Source organism: Pteronotus mesoamericanus, unplaced genomic scaffold (genome assembly GCF_021234165.1).
Source record: "Pteronotus mesoamericanus isolate MK-2021 breed Mesoamerican mustached bat unplaced genomic scaffold, CSHL_Meso_final contig_68, whole genome shotgun sequence".
Lineage (NCBI taxonomy): Eukaryota > Metazoa > Chordata > Mammalia > Chiroptera > Mormoopidae > Pteronotus > Pteronotus mesoamericanus.
The window spans coordinates 14,289,012-14,306,756 of NW_026555234.1; the positions used below are offsets into that span (position 1 = coordinate 14,289,012).

A 17,745-nucleotide genomic window follows, 5' to 3' on the forward strand; every position below is an offset into this window, starting at 1 on the left:
TGGCCTGCCAAGAGCTTACCCTTGGAGGGCGGGGCGGGGGGGCGCGGGGAGGGGGCATACAAGTGCAAGCAGAAGGGAGGGAGCAGGGCACTGTGGGCAAGCACAGGACCTGCCTCTAAAAGGGAGCGAAGGCTGCACTTGACCTATGACCTGAACGCTGAGCAGCAGTTTGCAGGAGACAGGGAAGAGTGTACCAGACAGAGCAAACCACAGGTGCAAAGACCCTGAGGCATATGGTAGTTCAGTTTAGCAAAGGGGCTAAACTGGTGCTGCAGGGCTGACGTAGGAGGAGACTAGTGGTTAGAGGTGTGGCTGGAGAAGTCAGTAGGGGCCAAATAATGGACGGCCTGGCACGCCACAGCAAGAAGGTGGGATTGGATTCAGGGGGCCATAGGAAGGTTGGAGCAGCGAGAGACATGGTAACTAAAAATAATAACAATGAAGGGTTCACCCATTTCCCAACCCTCAGACACAGCCACCTTTGAACAGGGGCCTCTGAGTTTCTCAAAATGTCTGGTGTCCTTATCAAATAAATAACCTGGTCTTAACGTTGATGGTTGGGGTGAGGGTAAGGGGAAGGATGACCATGACTCACAGGGGGCTGGCAAGAAGCCAGCCCTATAACTTTAGGCACAAATGAGAATAAATGAAATCACTGGGGCTCACTGCGGTTGGTCCTTTGTGAGGGGGAGAGGCTGGACACTTGAGATACGGGATCTGTGGAGCATTATAACATCCTCGCTATCCATTGTGGCAGGTGAATTACTTCACAGGCAGTGAATTTGAGTCACTAAATTCTAAACCTTGAGTGAGGAAACAAAGTTTGATGAATGTGTCCAGCTACTGGAATAAAGACCCAGAGCACAAGCAAACCATGAAGTTCAGACTGTGTCAATGCAAGAAAAGCCCCAGACTGGCGCTTACTATTAGACACACGCAGGCTCACGCACGCACACTCACACACACTCATGTGTGCACACACCCTCCCTCTCCTTCCTTGAAATATCAGTTCATGTCAATTCCTAAAATATCTCATGCCTAAAAGTTGATATAATTAAAAGTGACCAAGGCATGAGGTGTATTTAGGAAAGCTGGAGGTCGGGGGTAGCTTAAAAAAAAAAAAAAAAAAAAGCAAAGAAGAAAAAAATATCAGTCAGTCAAGAACCATAGAAACCACATTATAAAATATTTCAGTATTTTGTGGGTTTATAATGTCTCCAAAATTCCTGTCATATTTTTATGGGTTTAAAGGAAACTACTGCACTTCATTTTATTCTCTAGAAAACCTTGCCCTGCTGTTATCATCTGAGGAAGTGACTAAGGTCTGGCCTTTAATGATTGACCAAACACATAGGTTAGTTACAGAGCTTATGTCCTTTTAATAAGGCATAAAACCACACCAGAGGCCTGACTAGCTTGTCCTACGTTAGTTAGAACCTTCCTTAGGCATCCTTTCCCACCTCCTATTTCATGACTAGAAATAGTAGAGCCTAATCTTTCAAATGTATGTTAAATCTAAGAGGTATAAAAAAATTTTGGAGGCAGATTAGGTGGAGAAGTCTGCTTATAAGAAAGACTTCCCACAAATGGAGACTCTCAGGATAGCATGCTGTACACTCAAAATCCTCTCTGCTCTTTTGTTATGGAAGAGTTCTTGGGTAACCAGACACTTCCATGCATTTTTTTTAAGAATGGACATCTTTCAGAATGGCGCCTTCTAATAACTGACAACTCCCAGAAACTACGACCATCACCACAATTTGTCAAGGAATTTGGTCATGTTTAAGAAGCACTTCCGTGAAAGGACATCCTCCCAACCCAGTAGTTTCCTTGAGTTAAACGTCACTGGTCATCTCCGCTGAGAAAGCTGCCTCTGGCGGGGAATTGGAAATACATCTCTCTTGGCAAAATGGGAAATTATTTGTGGGGACAGAATTAAACTTCAGTAGTTCGTCCTTTTCTCAATTGTACTTTTGTTTGTAGCTTCAGCTGAGAGAATGCATACATTTAGTTTGGTTTATGAGTTCATATTTTATAATTAACGTTGCCAACAGGGGAATTTGATTAATACCAAACAGTGGATTTTGAGCAATGTTCCATACAAATTGCCAAATTTAGCAATAAAATAAATTGGTTATGTGAGTATAATTAGTAGGATGACTACTTAAAATTCAAAACCAAATATGAGTAATTCCAAATCATCTAAGCCACAAATCATTATTTGTATGGAAGGGGGAAAGTATAACATTTGGGTTTTATTTTGCCCTCAACCACAATGTTATTCACCACCAAGCTGATCATAATGAAACTTTACCATGAGTTGTGACGATATTTTAGAGCAATCTAGAAACACACACATACATGTGCGCGCACACACAAAGGGAGTGTCATAAAGAAATGCCCATCTGTGAATTTTTCATTGCAAATGTAAAAACCTATAACAAATTTTTCAGCAAGTGCTGCATTACTTTCTTCTGATGTACTCTATATAAACCTCTGGCACACAACCATTCAGCCAGGACTTTTCTCCTTTAAATATTCACCGTACCTTATTGTCACCCTGGACTTCTCCAAGCCTTTGCTGAAGTTCCTTAATTTCTTCTCCCAGTTGTTTATTTCGGTCCTGAGAATCCCTCAATAGTTGTGCAAGATTAGCCTGGAAATATCAACACATTATAAAATACAATCAGAAACGGAGGAGTGGATAAATGGAGGACTTTATTAGGCTTATAGAGGCTGGCGTCCAAGCCCAGCTGAACCACACAAAGCCCATTAGAGTAAACAAATGCATACATGAATGTAGCAAGTGTGCAAATCATGCCACGACAACTGCATGGAGGAAATGAAGTTGGCCATGAACCTCAGTTTGGGGATGCTCTTTGTTTCCAGAATGGCTCACGGACAAGTAATAAAAATGTTGTTTGTATTTGACTTTTTGAAAAAGAATTTAAGTGCCCTACACTAAAAATCTTGCAAGTAGCCTAGAGTTTAATTCTAAAATTTGGGCCAACCATATAGGAAAAGTTTCATTTCCTTGTTTAGATGGTTTTTTCCCCTTCAAATGAGATCTCGTTTCATAAACTTTCCTTTGCTACCTCAAGGCCCAGAATTTTGATCACAAAAGGAAGCAGCCAGAGGAGACACAAGAGATGCGCCACAGTCTCAGAAATCAGGATCCAGGGATAACTCAACGGTTTCCTGGGCTGGAATTCCTACCTCCTCATCCAAAACAGCCAGCATGGTCACATGCCCATCCATCTTTCTGATGCCATCCCTTCTTAAGATTTGCATCCAGCTCCGACCCAGATCCCTCCAGCCCTTGCAGGAGGTTGTCCAAGAGCCAGTCTCCCCTCTCAACCCTGCTTCATCTCTTACCATCCCTGCCCTTTCCCCATGACACACAGCACCTTTTCCCATGTTCCCACCCCTTCTTCAGATTCCCCGAATCTGGAATTGCTCGCCGCCCCCCCAAGGCCACACTTTCCTCCATCAAACCTGTAACTCGCCATTCCGCGGGGCCTCACATGGCTTCCTGTTCTGAGGTACTACTTGTATTTCGCTAGCTGTTTCACTAGCTCCAATTCTCACCTTGCTTATGCTGTTCTTATCTAACATGAGCAAGAAGATGGCAAGCTATAGAAAGGTAGAGATTCTGTTCTCTGCTTCCTCAGCTCCAGGGAGCCTGAGTTCCAGCAAATGTTGTAAAGACTCATGACGAGTAAATGACGGAGGAAGGAGGGAAGGAAGCAAGCAATCAGAATATGACTCCTGGAAAGGAATCATTCAGACATCATCACGCAGGGATTTTAAAGATTATCTTGTAGAGTCCCTTCATGGTGTAGCTGGAGAACTGCAGATCCAGAGCCATTAGCACACTAGTGTAACTGGAGTAGCTAAATCTCCAAAGGCTGCAGTGCTACTACTTTGGGGAACACTCAGTTCTGTTAGGTACTAAAAAAAGAATAAAGGCTAAAGAATATAAAAATGAAACCTGGGCTCATCCTTGACCCCTTACTTTATCTCATCTCCCATTTCCCATCTAGCGGGGTATCTAATGCCTCCACCCTCAAGGTATCCCCCACCCAACTGAGCTTCCCACCAAGCTCTTTGCTGCCCTCCATACATGCCAGGCATGATCCCAGCTTGGTGCTATTATCTGTTTTCTCTCACTGGAATGCCCTCCCTCCAGAATACCTCTTGGCTCACACCCTCACCTTTTTCAGGCCTTTGTTCAAAGTTCATGGTCTTCCTAAACCACTTCATCTAATACTGCAACCTCCTCACCTCCACCCAAGCCCCTTCCCCAACACTCTTTTTTCTTTTTTCCATAGCACTTGTCATCTTTTTTACATACCACGTAGTTTACTTTATGGCTTGTTGCTTACTACTTATTTCCTGTCTCCTTCTCCCCGCTAAAGTAGATGTTACATGAAGGGCAAGGAACTTTGTTTTCTCTACTGACCTACCTCAAGCACTTAGTAGATACTCCATAAATATTTTTTTTTAAATGAGAGACAATATGCTGGGCCTGGAAGTTGTGATCTCGGCCCAGGCCGGGACCTGGAATAATAACAACGACCAATACTGAAACCAGTACCCAGCTTGAAGTCTTTCCTGAAAAAGCCTACTCATCCCTGCTGACTGGGTTTAACCAGGCCCTGATTTCTACTCACTTATTTGTGAACATTACTCTAATCTGATCTAATTTTTCTACCCCGTATTTGCAAAGCTCATTATCCTGTAATAGTTGCATTCCAATTTTCCCAGATTCTGTTCTCAGCAGATAAAAATTTGGTGAAGGATGAGGAAAATTAACTCCCATTTTGCAGGGAGGAAAGAAAAGAAACAAGATGCACGGTTAGCAAGTATTTTTGGAAATTTCTCTCTATGGAATCAGAAAGATGAAGTTGGATCCCAGTTTCGCCACTTACTGGGTTAGGTGACCTTGGGTGAGTTTCTTAACCTCTTGACATTCCTCATCTGTAAAATGGAATCACCATACATACTTCATGGGGAGATTTGATACTGAAATTGAGTAATTAACACAGGACCCCTACCCCAGTCCTTGGCATACAGAGGCTCTGGTTAAAGGCCGGTCGCCTCCCCTTGATTGCACCCTTCCACTTGCCCCAGCCCAACCATGCAGGGAGCCATTGGGTGACGTGCCCAAATGCTTCCTTGGACACAGATGGATGCTTTGTGACCCTGCCTCTTCACTGTTCCTTACTCATCTATTCCTTTATACAACAAATCTTTATTGAGCACCTACTATGTACCAGGCACCGTTTTAGACTCTGAAGCTATAGCCTTCAGAGCCTATACAGATAACACCCCTTGTCCTTCTAAACTTACACTTTAGCAGATGATAGTACATTCATTACATTATATTATAAGAAAATAAATAACAACCCAGTAGTTGGATGACTAGTGCTATAGAGAAAAATGAAGCTGGCAAAGGAAATGGAGTGTGCCAGGGGAAAGAGCCTGGAAGGCCACATCTAAACCAAGACTGGAAAAAGGAGAGAGAGTGAGCGAGCACCTGTGGAAATCCCAGTGGGGTGGGGAGGTGGGATGGGGGCAAGATATGTTCCAGCTCCAGCTACTGGCGTCCCTCTCGCCCTCTCCCCCATCCTATGGAAAACCTTCCACCTTGGAGAGCAGTTCACCCCAGAGACTGCAGTGAAGGGACAGACAGGTGATTCAGTTCCTGATTCCTTTCTGCTGGCTCCTCCCCTACAGAGTGCAAACTAGCACCGGTGGGTAGCCTCTGCCTTTCCTCCCCACAAATCCAGGACATTCCCCAAACATTAGCTCAGCAAGCAAATCCTCTTCCGACAGTGGGAGGGACAGGCCCCCAGACCAAGGGGCTGGCCGGGAGGAGCGGGAGAGGGGCCCGGGGCTGAAGGCAGCCTCCCAGGAGCCGGAGGCAGCCTGCACATGGTCGGGCATGTCAGTACCCCATCTGCAAGACACGGAAAAATTCACCTTCACAGAAGCCTGCGGAAGAGATGCTCAGAAAGAAATGCTTATGAGAGTAACAATGAAAACTTATTAATAAAGACAAACAAGACCAAAAAATTTGCAATGTCCTAGCCTTCCCTTTTTGAATCAATAATGGCTTGAGCCCCTCAGGTGGGTGGAAGTTCACTCGCCAACATGATCGCAGTACCTAAATCAATACAACTCCATCTGTCAGCAGTGAGAGACCAGTTCTCTACCTCTCTTCCATCACAGACCAGAACTTTTGCAGAACACAATAAAAATCAATTACTAGGAAAATGAATTTAAGAAGACATCAAGACCCCAGTGTCTGTTAGAATCAAAAATCATGTTGTCAGATTGCATTTCGAAATTTCTGAACACTTTTACTCTCTGCACGTAGCTTGTCTAGAAACAGCAGCTTGTAACCTGGTGCTGGTCCCTGGGCCTCCCTTTGAACAGCTCTGAGCTTGGCGATGCTCCCTGGTATTTAGACATTAGATAGAGCGGGGCAGGCACGCGGTGTAAACCTCAAAGGTTCCAGTGATACATAAAGCAGAGGACAGGGCTGCTTTAGGAAACAGCAGGTCAGAGACCTGGTGACGTGACTGTCAAACATTATTTACTCTGCAGCCTGGCTACAAAGAAATATACCAAACTAAAGCCAGGCATGTCCACAGTAGCTGCAAACAACAGTCAATCAGAACCGCGCTGCTTCCAAATGAGTTCACAGTAAATGTACACCCGCTTTAAAATTGACCCCTGGGGTAGGCTGGGGTCGGGGCGGTGTCCCGCTTTAAAGCAGTGACTTGTAATTTTCTTTTACATTTCACGGGCTGGATTACTTGTCAACACACAATTCTTTCCTATTCATCAGGCCTTCCACCTCTTCAACTCCGAAACAATAACTTTGAAAACTAGAAAATGACTATTCTGATACAGTGCCTAACACCTTAACACCTGAAAGAACAAAAAAAAAAAAAAAGGAAAAGAGAAAGGAAACTAGTACATTTCAAAGCACTCAAAATAGAGGAGAAAAGTTCACACAATTCCTTTGACCAAAAATAACCCCCGTGACTCACACACATTCACTATAACAATCCATCAAGCAAACATGTGGCACCTGCTTATAATTTATCAGCTATGCAGAGCATTTTGTCTCTGTGTTATTGAGAAGGATTCTGTGACCGTTGGTTTAGAATGGCAGCACTATGCACAGGAAATGTCAGGGAAAAGGTGGCAGACGCTGGGAAGGATTTCACAGAGAAAGAAAACAAAACCGAAGAGATTATTTCCTCTAAATCTCTGGGGCGCGGGGGCGCATAAAGAGCAAAACATGAAAAGGCTTAAAAAGAAGCCTCTTTTCAATATTCAGATCTAGCCAGGGCCGACAGTAAAGGTTGACATTTTAGCTCTGATTATGGTGGAATGCTGAATATGATGGAATATATTGTAGAAGCCATATATACTTAAGTCTCTCTTTTTGGCTAGACATTGATCTATTAAAATTGGGATGGGGAAGGGAAGGAAGGGAGATTTGATGAAAATATAGCTCGTAGACCCGAGGATGAAAGTACATGACAACTCTCCATTCGGACAGACCTTCCTGTGTGGCGGGAGAGCTCACCCCCAATCACAACGGATGCCTGCAGACGCATTTTGCCAAGGCCAGCCCCTGCTGCAGAAACAAGGAGGCCCCTGGAAATTCTCCCCACGCAGAGACGAAGACTGGCACCCCTGACAGTGGTTGTAGAGGCAGAGATCTGGGAGCTGAGAGGCCAGAGTGCCCCTCACCCCAGACCGCCCTCCGCCTTTAGGCAGAAATCCTCACTGAGGCGGATTCGTCCAGGGGGCGAGGGCAGCCTGGCCCACCTTTCTTCAAGCCCAACTGCATCCTAAATGCTTGCCTCTGCCGCTGTTCCAATTCCCTCAGAAACGCCACAAGACGTGTCAGGACAGTCTGCACTCTGGATGCGATACATTTTTTAAACGTATAAAAAGTGACGGGAGATTTTTTTTTTAAATGATACCTCACACTTGACAATGACAGCCACTGTCAAGGGCCCCTGTTTTCAATGATCTAGTCATCATCACTGGTGCGCGACGAGGGGGTTGCGGGATACGAGTGGGAAGAAACGGCCCTAAATCTTTGAGATGGGGAGAAAGGGAGCCCACACGATACCAGCTTTCTCCCTGATGGAAGAAATGAAAAGATGGTTATGAGGGGATCAGAGTATGTCACTCCAAAATAGGCCGCTTGGTCGTAAGGATTATTTTGAGCTAAAGGCAATCGAGAATCAACATACAGGGAGCTATCTTTCCTCCCTTTTTCTGCCTAAAGGCAGGGCATAAATTTCCTTTTGTGAGCATGTCCCATCCTCTCCGCTTCCAGGAAGAGGAGAGCGGCTCCTCACGCTGCAGCCAGAGAGGCGGCACAGTCAACACCGCTAACTAAAACAACCCCAACTCCATTATTTTCCACATACATTTCCTCGTCACTTTCCCACAGCTGTCCATCCCTGGAAGCCCAGCCTTTTCCAGCCTTTTTCCTGGAAGCCCATTCCTTTTGTTAGAATGGTATTTAAACTCCCAAATCTAATCATTTCTTTGAGTTCCACTTCTTTTCTATGAACCCCCTTTTACATAAAATATTCATAAAATTATATGCTTTTTCCCCTCCTGTTAGTTAAATCCACAGCACCCCCACCGCCCGCCCATGCACTGAACCTAGAGCGTAGAGAATACAAAAATGAAAAGAAAGTGATGAAAAGTTTCAGGTTAATCGTCTAAGCTGGTGCTAGCCCAGGCACAGGGAAAAGCCACGTGTTCTCACCTGAGTCCTTAAATAATTCAGACCAGCAACCAGGAGGGGAAAGGGCAGCATGCCAGGACCAATCCCTCTGTCCTCTTGAGTCTCGGTAATTTACTCGATGACCATCATTTCTGTTACAGCCATGGAACACTCGCTCTACGACGTGATGTGAAAACGATGCCTACCAGAAAGCCCTCTACCTTACTTCTAGTTTGTTTACATAGCAAAACTGGAGTTCAAAAGTGGGAGGGAAAAATCAAAGAGAGACAGAGAGTCAGGTCAAGCCATGGCCTAGGCACTTCCTCAGGGAGAGTAAGGAAAAAAAGAGCGAGAGAGAAAAAGAGAGAGAGACCAGACGTAGAAAATGCTGCTCAACTGCATGGTGTTAAAAAGCTCGACACTCTGGACCCCTTAAACCCCCATCTTCAAGAGGGGAAAGCATTACATTAAACAAGAATATGTAAAAAAAAAAAAAAAGGCCAAAAAACATTGGATGAAACACCAAGCATACTTGAGAGGTGTGATTGATAGCAAATTTAATTGCAATTTCTACTCGGCTGCTTTGGTCTATGGCGACTCCTGTGTTAATAGTAATAAAGTGAAACTCATTTTGCTGAGCAAGGGCCCCTATTCGCGGCAACTGCCAAAGTGATGGCCTTGGCTGCAACGACAGCTTTCTGTTTTACAAAAAAACCACCCCCGAGAGATTATTCCATACATATGTTTTGGCTGTGCAAGGAGCCCTCAGGGGCCTACTCCCACCTCATAATCTCAAAACACACCCTCGTGACTGCATTTCCAGCCCACAGGCAAACAGGTTTCGGAGGTTGCTATTTAAATAAATGTTTGCTTAATCTTAGTCATTCTGATCCTGCATCTGCCACTGAGCGGCTCCCTTAACAGCTCCCAAGTTCTTTAGACTCCTGGAGCTTAAATATCCTCATCTATAAATTGGGGGTTGCTCTCACCTTCCTTACAAACTTGTTGCAAGGATTCAAAGGGCTTATGGCAAGAGGCATTAGGGCTCAGCAGAAAGTTACTTTTATGTTTTGGGAGGTTTCCCACAGTCTGGACCCTGCATGTCTTCCCTGGATGCTGTACTGTTCAGTGTTATAAAAGAAACATCTCAAAGCACTCAAGACCTTTGAAGGAAGGTTTGGGTTCTGAGCATCCAACCAGGACGCAGGGACAGAACTGCTCTGATTCGCAGTCACCGGGGACTAAGAGAAGATTGACCAAGAAGACATTGTTACTGAAGTGAAAGCCTCCCCTCCGCCCCACCTCACGGAGGGCTACGCTCCGCTCTGATTTCTCCAGGATGTCATCCTGGCGCACGCTGCTGTCTAAATAAGCTGTCACTTTTAAAGATTTTATTTGTTTAATTTTAGAGAGAGGGGAAGGGAGGGAGAAAGAGAGGGAGAGAAACATCAATTGGCTGCCTCTTGCACTCACATGCCCCAACCAGGGACCAGCCTGCAACCCAGGCATGTTCCCTGACTGGGAATTGAACCTGCAACCTTTCACTTAGTGGGAGGATGCCCAACCCACTGAGCAACACCAGTCAGGGCAAGCCATCTCTTTTTAATGGAAGAGGGCAAAGGCTGCCTCATGGACCAGGAGGAACGTCTCCCGTAGTGTATCAGCTTGAAATCAAAACTGGAAGAGACACAGAGGCAGCTGATGATTTATTCAAGGAGGAATTTGTGTGGGGAAAATGTGCTGCTGTGATCCCCCAAATCCCACTTTATAAGAAGATTAACACAAGACCATCATTTCAATTCCCCTTGTTGTCCCCCTTGGAGAGACTGTTTGTTTAGCAAAAGAAAAATATTTAAAGGGTTGCCAGAGACCTTTTGGTGATCTCTCGCTTTGGTACAAAGAGGTACTCGGTGCCCAGCTCTGCCTGGAGTGTCAAGAAGAAATTTTCATTTCAACATTCCACCAGAAGCTATTAGTGCATTGCTGTTGTCGTGATTTCCCCACAGCTTCTTTAACGGATGATTTACCATTGGAAATTGAGTTGTCTTAAAAAGGATTCTAAGTTCCAAAAGAAAGCCTCGACAACTATATTTCTAGAACCACAACCATGAAAGATCTGGTCTGTCCTCTGAGGAGGAGACAAAAAAAGCAGGAAGAAATTATGGCCAGATTGTGTTCACCCCAGGAAAGAACACTGGCTTAGGTAAAAATTCCTATGTCCATTTCGGGTTCTCCACCACATTGAAGCAGACGGCTTTGAATAGCACATTTAAGCTTTGGACTTACAGAATGGGTTGGATTAAATATTGATCATATTTGCTCTCCAATCAAACATTCCAAGAATCGGATGTAGAACCAAAACAGCTGAACTTGAACCCTGAACCATAAGTTAGGAGATTTCTAGTCCTGCTCTATCAACCTGCAATGTGACCTTGGACAAGTCATGAGAAAAATAAAAAACAGCCAACTCAATTTTTTTTACTTACCATGGAGCACTCACCAAGTACAAGGAAGTCAGTGTTTGAAGCATTTTCATACCAATTCCTCATAAAAACTTTACAAATATGTCTCATTATTATGTTCATTTGGAAGAGAAAGAAGTTGAGTCTCAGATAGGTGACACAAGATCACCCAGCCAGCAAGTGGTTGGGTTAAATTTGAATCAATGATGCCCATAATGCACCCTTGAGACTTTACACATGACAGAACTTGCCAGTGTGACCTCAGAAGATAGTTGGGAGATTCCATCCATCCATCCATCCATCCATCCATCCATCCATCCATCCATTTATCCAGCTATCTATCCATCCATCCATCCATTTATCCATCCATTTATCCAGCTATCCACCCAGCCATCCATCCATCCATCCATCCATCCATTTATCCAGCTATCCATCAATCCGTCCATCCATCCATCCATTTTCCCAGCCAGCCAGCCTCACATGCATATATAGTCTCTGGGAAAAAAGCACGAGGCACTACAAAGACAGAGGATGTGGTATTGTTTCCACTAATATCTGAGAAGAACCTCAACACATTTACAGTAGCAGGTCTTAAATGTAGTCCCAGGAATCCCAAGGGTCCATGAATGGGTTGCAGATAGCGTATGAATCCAGGTAACTGAATGCAAAAATGTAGGCATGTATGTGTCCCATCTCTGGAGCAAAGACCCTTATCTGTCATTGTATTCTCAAAGATATCTCGGATTCTCAAGAGTATAAGAACCACTGGTCCAGAAAAATGGAACTGAAAACACTCTACTTGCAATATCTCATTTGTTTCTTATAGCCACACTATGTGGTGGGTACCACTTTCTGCCAATTAATGGATGAGAAAGCTGAGGCTCAGATACCCAAAGCAACCTTCCCAAGGCCACACAATTAGTTTGATGGGTGTCTCTGCTGGCTCCCTCATAGCTCTTCCATCCCGGGTGCTTCATCTAAGGCAATTAACGTAGTACTCTCCTGGTGAATGCTAGTAGCCCAGGAAGGGAAACACATCCAACACTCACCCAGTTAGACTGGAGGGAAGGACTTATATTCTGGGGCTGGGTTTTCTGCCTCCCTGCTTAGAGGAACCAGTCTTAGAAGAAAAACTCATGTGATGTTCAAGAGGAAGCTGACGTTAAAAGTGGCACAGCGATCGAGTGGTCAGATAAAATACAGAACACCGAGTTCAGTTTGAATTTCAGATAAACAATGAATAATGTTTAGCAATGATATGTCCCTAATAATGCATGGAACTTATCTTTATACTGAAAAAGTATTAATTGTCCACCTGAAATTTAGAGTGACCTGCCCGTCCTGTATTTTTATTTGCCAAGTGGGACACAGTGGGAGAGAACGGGCACCTGATGACCGCACAGCGTCTGGAGCCTGCCTCTGAACTTCTGGTTCTGTTAGGTCATCGGTTCCTGTATTGCCCAAGCAGTTTCCAGTTTCTGTCACTTGCACCCCAGTGCACCCTAACTCAGGCAGCAGGTCAGCAGCTCCCGCTCCGGCAGACAGGGCGCAGAGTACAAGCTCACAGCACCATACTAAGCCCAGAGGGACAAGAACTCAGTGCCATATTAAAGCTATATTAAAATCTACAAATCCAGAGTTTAGGACCTTGAAATTTTTTTTTAAAGAGCTGTACGAATGCGGCTTGACAGACTTGCTGGAATTCATCAGATTCTCCTCAGTCAATGTAAATTTTTTATCAAAGTCATGGAATGTGAATTCATTTACACTGTAAAACTCCTTCATGAATACTAACAAACTCTAAAATTATGGCAAAGATGACTGCTCATAACCACCAAAAACACAAAAACAAAAGCACCTAGCAATTCCAGATTCAGGATCCCAGTTTTTAGATGTTAATAATACATTTCCATGTAATTTTGCTTAGAAAAAAAAAAATCAATTGGCTCCATAGAAAAATTCAACTTTAGATCAAACCTGAAGCCTTGTAAAGTAATAAAATAAAATAGCAAGGAGGTTATGGGAGTGAGTAGAACTGAATGACTAAATGGATAAGCACAGAACTGAACTGCTATTTAAGGGTAAGTGTGTGTGTGTGTGTGTGTCCTGGGCATATGGTTAACACACCATCAAAAATCACAAGGTAAGGAACCCAAGGAGTTTCTATGCAGTGCCAAGTATAGGATCAATGAACAAAAGCAGGGTGTTGAATTAGCCATTACAGTTATGGAGAGACCAAACAAATCTGTCCTTATTTGCATCCAGCAGTTCTGAAGCTCTCCCTTGGTGCAGAGACTTCCAATAACATTGAACAGCATTAATAACAGCATTAATATCACCATCATCCGGGCTCCCGTCAACCCCGTGAAAGGCTATACTTCAGGGTACATCAGTATAGAACACTCGTGAAGTTAAGAAAAGTTCTAACAAAGGTATCTTTGGAAAAAGCAATATGTATGTATGCATATATGTGTGTGTGCGCACAACTGTATTAAAAGAAATTTGATGTATGACATGATCATATGAAAATGTTAACAATCCTCAAATTATTCTATAAAGTTAACAAACACCGAATCAAAATATCAATAGATATGGGTTTTGGTGGAGGTTGGGGACATCAGAGGAGGTCCTAATAAAATGTTTGAAAGTGTATCTTCCTGAAAAATAAGCACAAAGGGAAGGAAATGAGCCCAAATAGGCATTAAAAGTACTATAAAGGAGAGCCAAAATAATATGGTACAATCACAGGACTATATAGAAAGCTCAAAGGAACAGAACAGGAAGTCCAAAAACAGATCCATGTATAAAAAAACAAGGATTTGTTCATTGATAAAGTGTGCATCTGAAATCTGCAGGGAAAAACTAAATATGTCAATAAATTATGTCAGCTACCATTTAGGAGAAAAGAACATAAACGGCTTGTGAGTTTTGCTGGTGAGATGGCTTTTATAAGTCTGAAGTGCTGGGTGTCCACCAACAGATGAATGGATAAAGAAGATGTGGTACATATACACAGTGGATTATTACTCAGGAATATGACAAAATTGAAATACTAACATTTGTGACAATACAACATGGATGGACACAGAGGGCATTACACTAAGTAAAAAAGTCAGAATGAGAAAGACAAATATCATGTGATTTCGCTTATATGTGAAATCTAAAAAAAACAAAACAAATGAACAAAGTCCAAAACAAAAACAGATGCATAGATATAGAGACCAAACTGGTGGTTGCCAGAGGGGAGGAGGTGGGGGAAGGGGTGAAAAGGTGAAGGGGAATAAGAGGCACAAACTTCTAGTTATAAAATGAACAATTCATGGGAATGTAGTGTACAGCACAGGGAGAGAGTCAATAATATCATAATAACTTTTAATGACAGATGAGTCCCAGACGTACTGTGGTGGTCACATCATAAGGTATATGAATGTTGAATCACTACATCTGAAGCTAATATAATATCGTATGCTAACTATACTAAAGTATAAATCAAATAAAATACAAAATTTTAAAAATGTCTGAAGTGGCGGAAGATAAACAGTAGAAGAGTATCATCCATGGAAGAGTAAGCTAAAGTGCTATAGTCATGAACTCTAAACCCGTGGGTTCCCAACAGCAAAGAAAGGGAATGTGGTTGACTGGGGTGTCCTCTTCCATCCTGTTGGAATTCACTGGGTTTCCTTCACCCATCACCACACCCCATCCCCATCCCCTCTTTACAGTCAGAATTTCCCTACCACCCACTCTCCCCAGTAGTACAAAAGGATTCTGGAAAATAAAAGATTTCTCTATACGTTGTGGAACTCTCCAATCTCTTTAACTGTTGTAAGGCACCAATGCAAACAATTTAAGAGTTATCTCAGATCAGGAATAAGTCTTACCTGTTTCCTCTTTTCAGGAGGAAGTGACGGATCTCCATCCTACAAGGAAACAAGTGCTACATTTTAGTTAAAAAAAAAAAGTGCTTACATTCAGATCCTCCCAACTCCTACCTTCTGCAACCAGAAATGTGCTGAACCAAGCTCAAATACGCTTTAAAAAAATTAACTATAAACTGAACAAGAATTATTTTGGAAAAACCTCTAAGGAATCAGTTTCAATTAGGACCAAACCTATATATTTTCTCAAACTATGTTAACCACCCCTGGCTGATATGGCTCAGTTGGTTGAAGCATTGTTCCTTAAACTGAAAGGTCACCTGTTCAATTCTTGGTCAGAGCACATACCTACACCGTGTCTTTGATCCCTGGTATTGATGTTTTTCTCTCTCTTTCTCCCTTCCCCCCTCTTTCTAATGAGAATAACAACAACAGAACCTTAAAAATAAAATAAAAATAAAACTATGTGAAACAATATCAAAATTATTTTTGAGAAGAGCCAAACTTATATTTTATTTGGTTTGAGTTGAGTTTCTCTTTTAAATAGATCACTTGAGTTTTCTCTATGAATAGAACAATTTGGGGTGTGTGGAAAGGATATGCTCAAAATAAAAGTAACTGAGAACTTCCAGTCCTATCACACTTCCTGTCTTAAAAGGGTTCAATTCCCTCCCTTGTGGGTCACCCAGGAATACAAAATCTCTGGAGAATGAGTAAATGCTAAATAAGCGAGTACACTTTTATCTGATACTGCCCATATATTGTCAACATTATTTTAACCTGAGGAATCTTTCTACTCTTCCTATTCCAGGATGGCACAGTGATCCCAGCACAAATGGCAAAGGTACCCACACTTAAAAAAGAGGTTGTATCCACGAGAAAAAAAAAGAAGAAGCAAGAATCCAAAATAGCACTATGCTGTTGGTTTCCTCCAATTCAGTATAATCTACACCCTTAAAAATCTTGTTATATGAAACCCTAGAGAGAACCTAAATGTTTATGATAAGAGAAAGGTTAATAAAATTATGGAAACATTACTATGCAACTGTTTTTAAAAAGGAACTAAATTTGTATGTATGGCCTCAAGAGATGTCCAAAACCAAGTGTTGAATGAAGAGAGCAAGTTTTAGGCTTCCGGCCAAGATGGAGGCATAGGTAGGTACATTTTGCCTCCTCATACAACCAAAAGAAGGACAACAACACATTTAAAAACAAAAAATAACCAGAACTGCCAGAAAATCAAACTGTGTGGAAGTCCGACAACCAAGGAGCTAAAGAAGAAACATTCATACAGACTGTAGGGGCGTAGGGGCGGAGGGGCGGAGATGGGCAGCCTGGAGGAGAGGCCGCGTGTCCAGACAGCGGCTGGCAGACCAGGCAATCCCACGTTTGTGTGCAGATAAACTGGGAGTAACAGCTGGGGAATGAGGCAGACAGCGCAATTCAGGGGTCCAGTGTGAGAAAAGAAGCCTCAAAACCTCTGGCTGTAAAATACTGTGGGGGTTGTGGTGGCAGGAGAAACTCCCAGCCTCACAGGAGAGTCCACTGGAGAGACCAGTAGGGTTCTAGAGCCCACCCACAAACTCACCCGCCTGGGAGTCAGCACCAGAGGGATAAATTTGCTTGTAGGTAGTGGGGGCAGTGACTGGAAGCCAGACGAGAGCCAAGTAACTGGCATTGTTCCCTCTCGGACCCCTCCCCTACAGACAGCGTTACAACTCAGCGACCTGGGTTGCCCTGCCCTGGCAAATACCTAAGGCTCTGCCCCTTCCAATGTAACAGGTGCCCTGAAACAAAGAAATATAGCCCAAATGAAAGAACAGATCAAAGCTCTAAAAATAGAACTAAGCAATGAACAGATAGCCAACCTATCAGACGCACAGTTCAAAACACTTGTAATCTGGATGCACACTGAACTGGTTGAGTATGGTCACAAAATGGAGGGAAAAAACGAAAGCTATACAAAGTGAAATAAAGAAAAATATACAGGGAACCAACAGTAAAGGGAAAGAAACCAGGACTCAAATCATTGACTGGGAACAGAAAGAAGAGAAGATTCAACCAGAAGAAAACAGAGAAACAAGAATTCAAAAAAATGCGGAGAGGCTTAGGAACCTCTGGGACAACTTTAAATGCTCCAACATCTGAATCATAGGGGTGCCAGAAGCAGAAGAGGAAGAGCAAGACATTGAAAACTTATTTGAAAAAATAATAAAGGAGAACTTTCCCTATCTGGCCAAGGAAATAGACTTCCAGGAGATTCAGGAAGCTCAGAGAGTCCCAGAAAAGTTGGACCCAAGGAAGCACACACCAAGGCACATTGTAATTAAGTTACCTAAGATTAAAGACAAGGAGAGAATCTTAAAAGCAGCAAGAGAAAAGGAGACAGTTACCTACAAAGAAGTTCCCACAAGATTATCAGATGACTTCTCAAAAGAAACCTTGCAGGCAAGAAGGGGCTGGCAAGAAGTATTCAAAGTCATGAAAGACAAGGACCTACATCCAAGATTACTCTGTTCAGCAAAGTTATCATTTAGAATGGAAGGGTAGATAAAGCATTTCCCAGGTAAGGTCAAGTTAAAGGAGTTCATCATCACCAAGCCCTTATTATATGAAATGTTAAAGGGACTTATCT

At 43.1% G+C, this 17,745-nt stretch overlaps 1 protein-coding gene across 3 annotated transcripts in view; it reads right to left on the reverse strand.

The window, feature by feature from the left end:
- Nucleotides 1-17,745, reverse strand: part of CCDC149 (coiled-coil domain containing 149) — a 99,058-nt gene that overhangs the window by 46,218 nt on the left and 35,095 nt on the right. For 2 of the 3 annotated variants that reach the window (XM_054581998.1, XM_054581999.1), the window contains exons 3-4: nt 15,114-15,152; nt 2,549-2,656 (exon numbers count right to left, since the gene is read on the reverse strand). In XM_054581998.1, coding sequence (XP_054437973.1) covers nt 2,549-2,656; nt 15,114-15,152 — 147 coding nt within the window. The remainder of the gene's footprint in view (nt 1-2,548; nt 2,657-15,113; nt 15,153-17,745) is intronic. The other variant, XM_054582000.1, reaches the window with a different exon arrangement.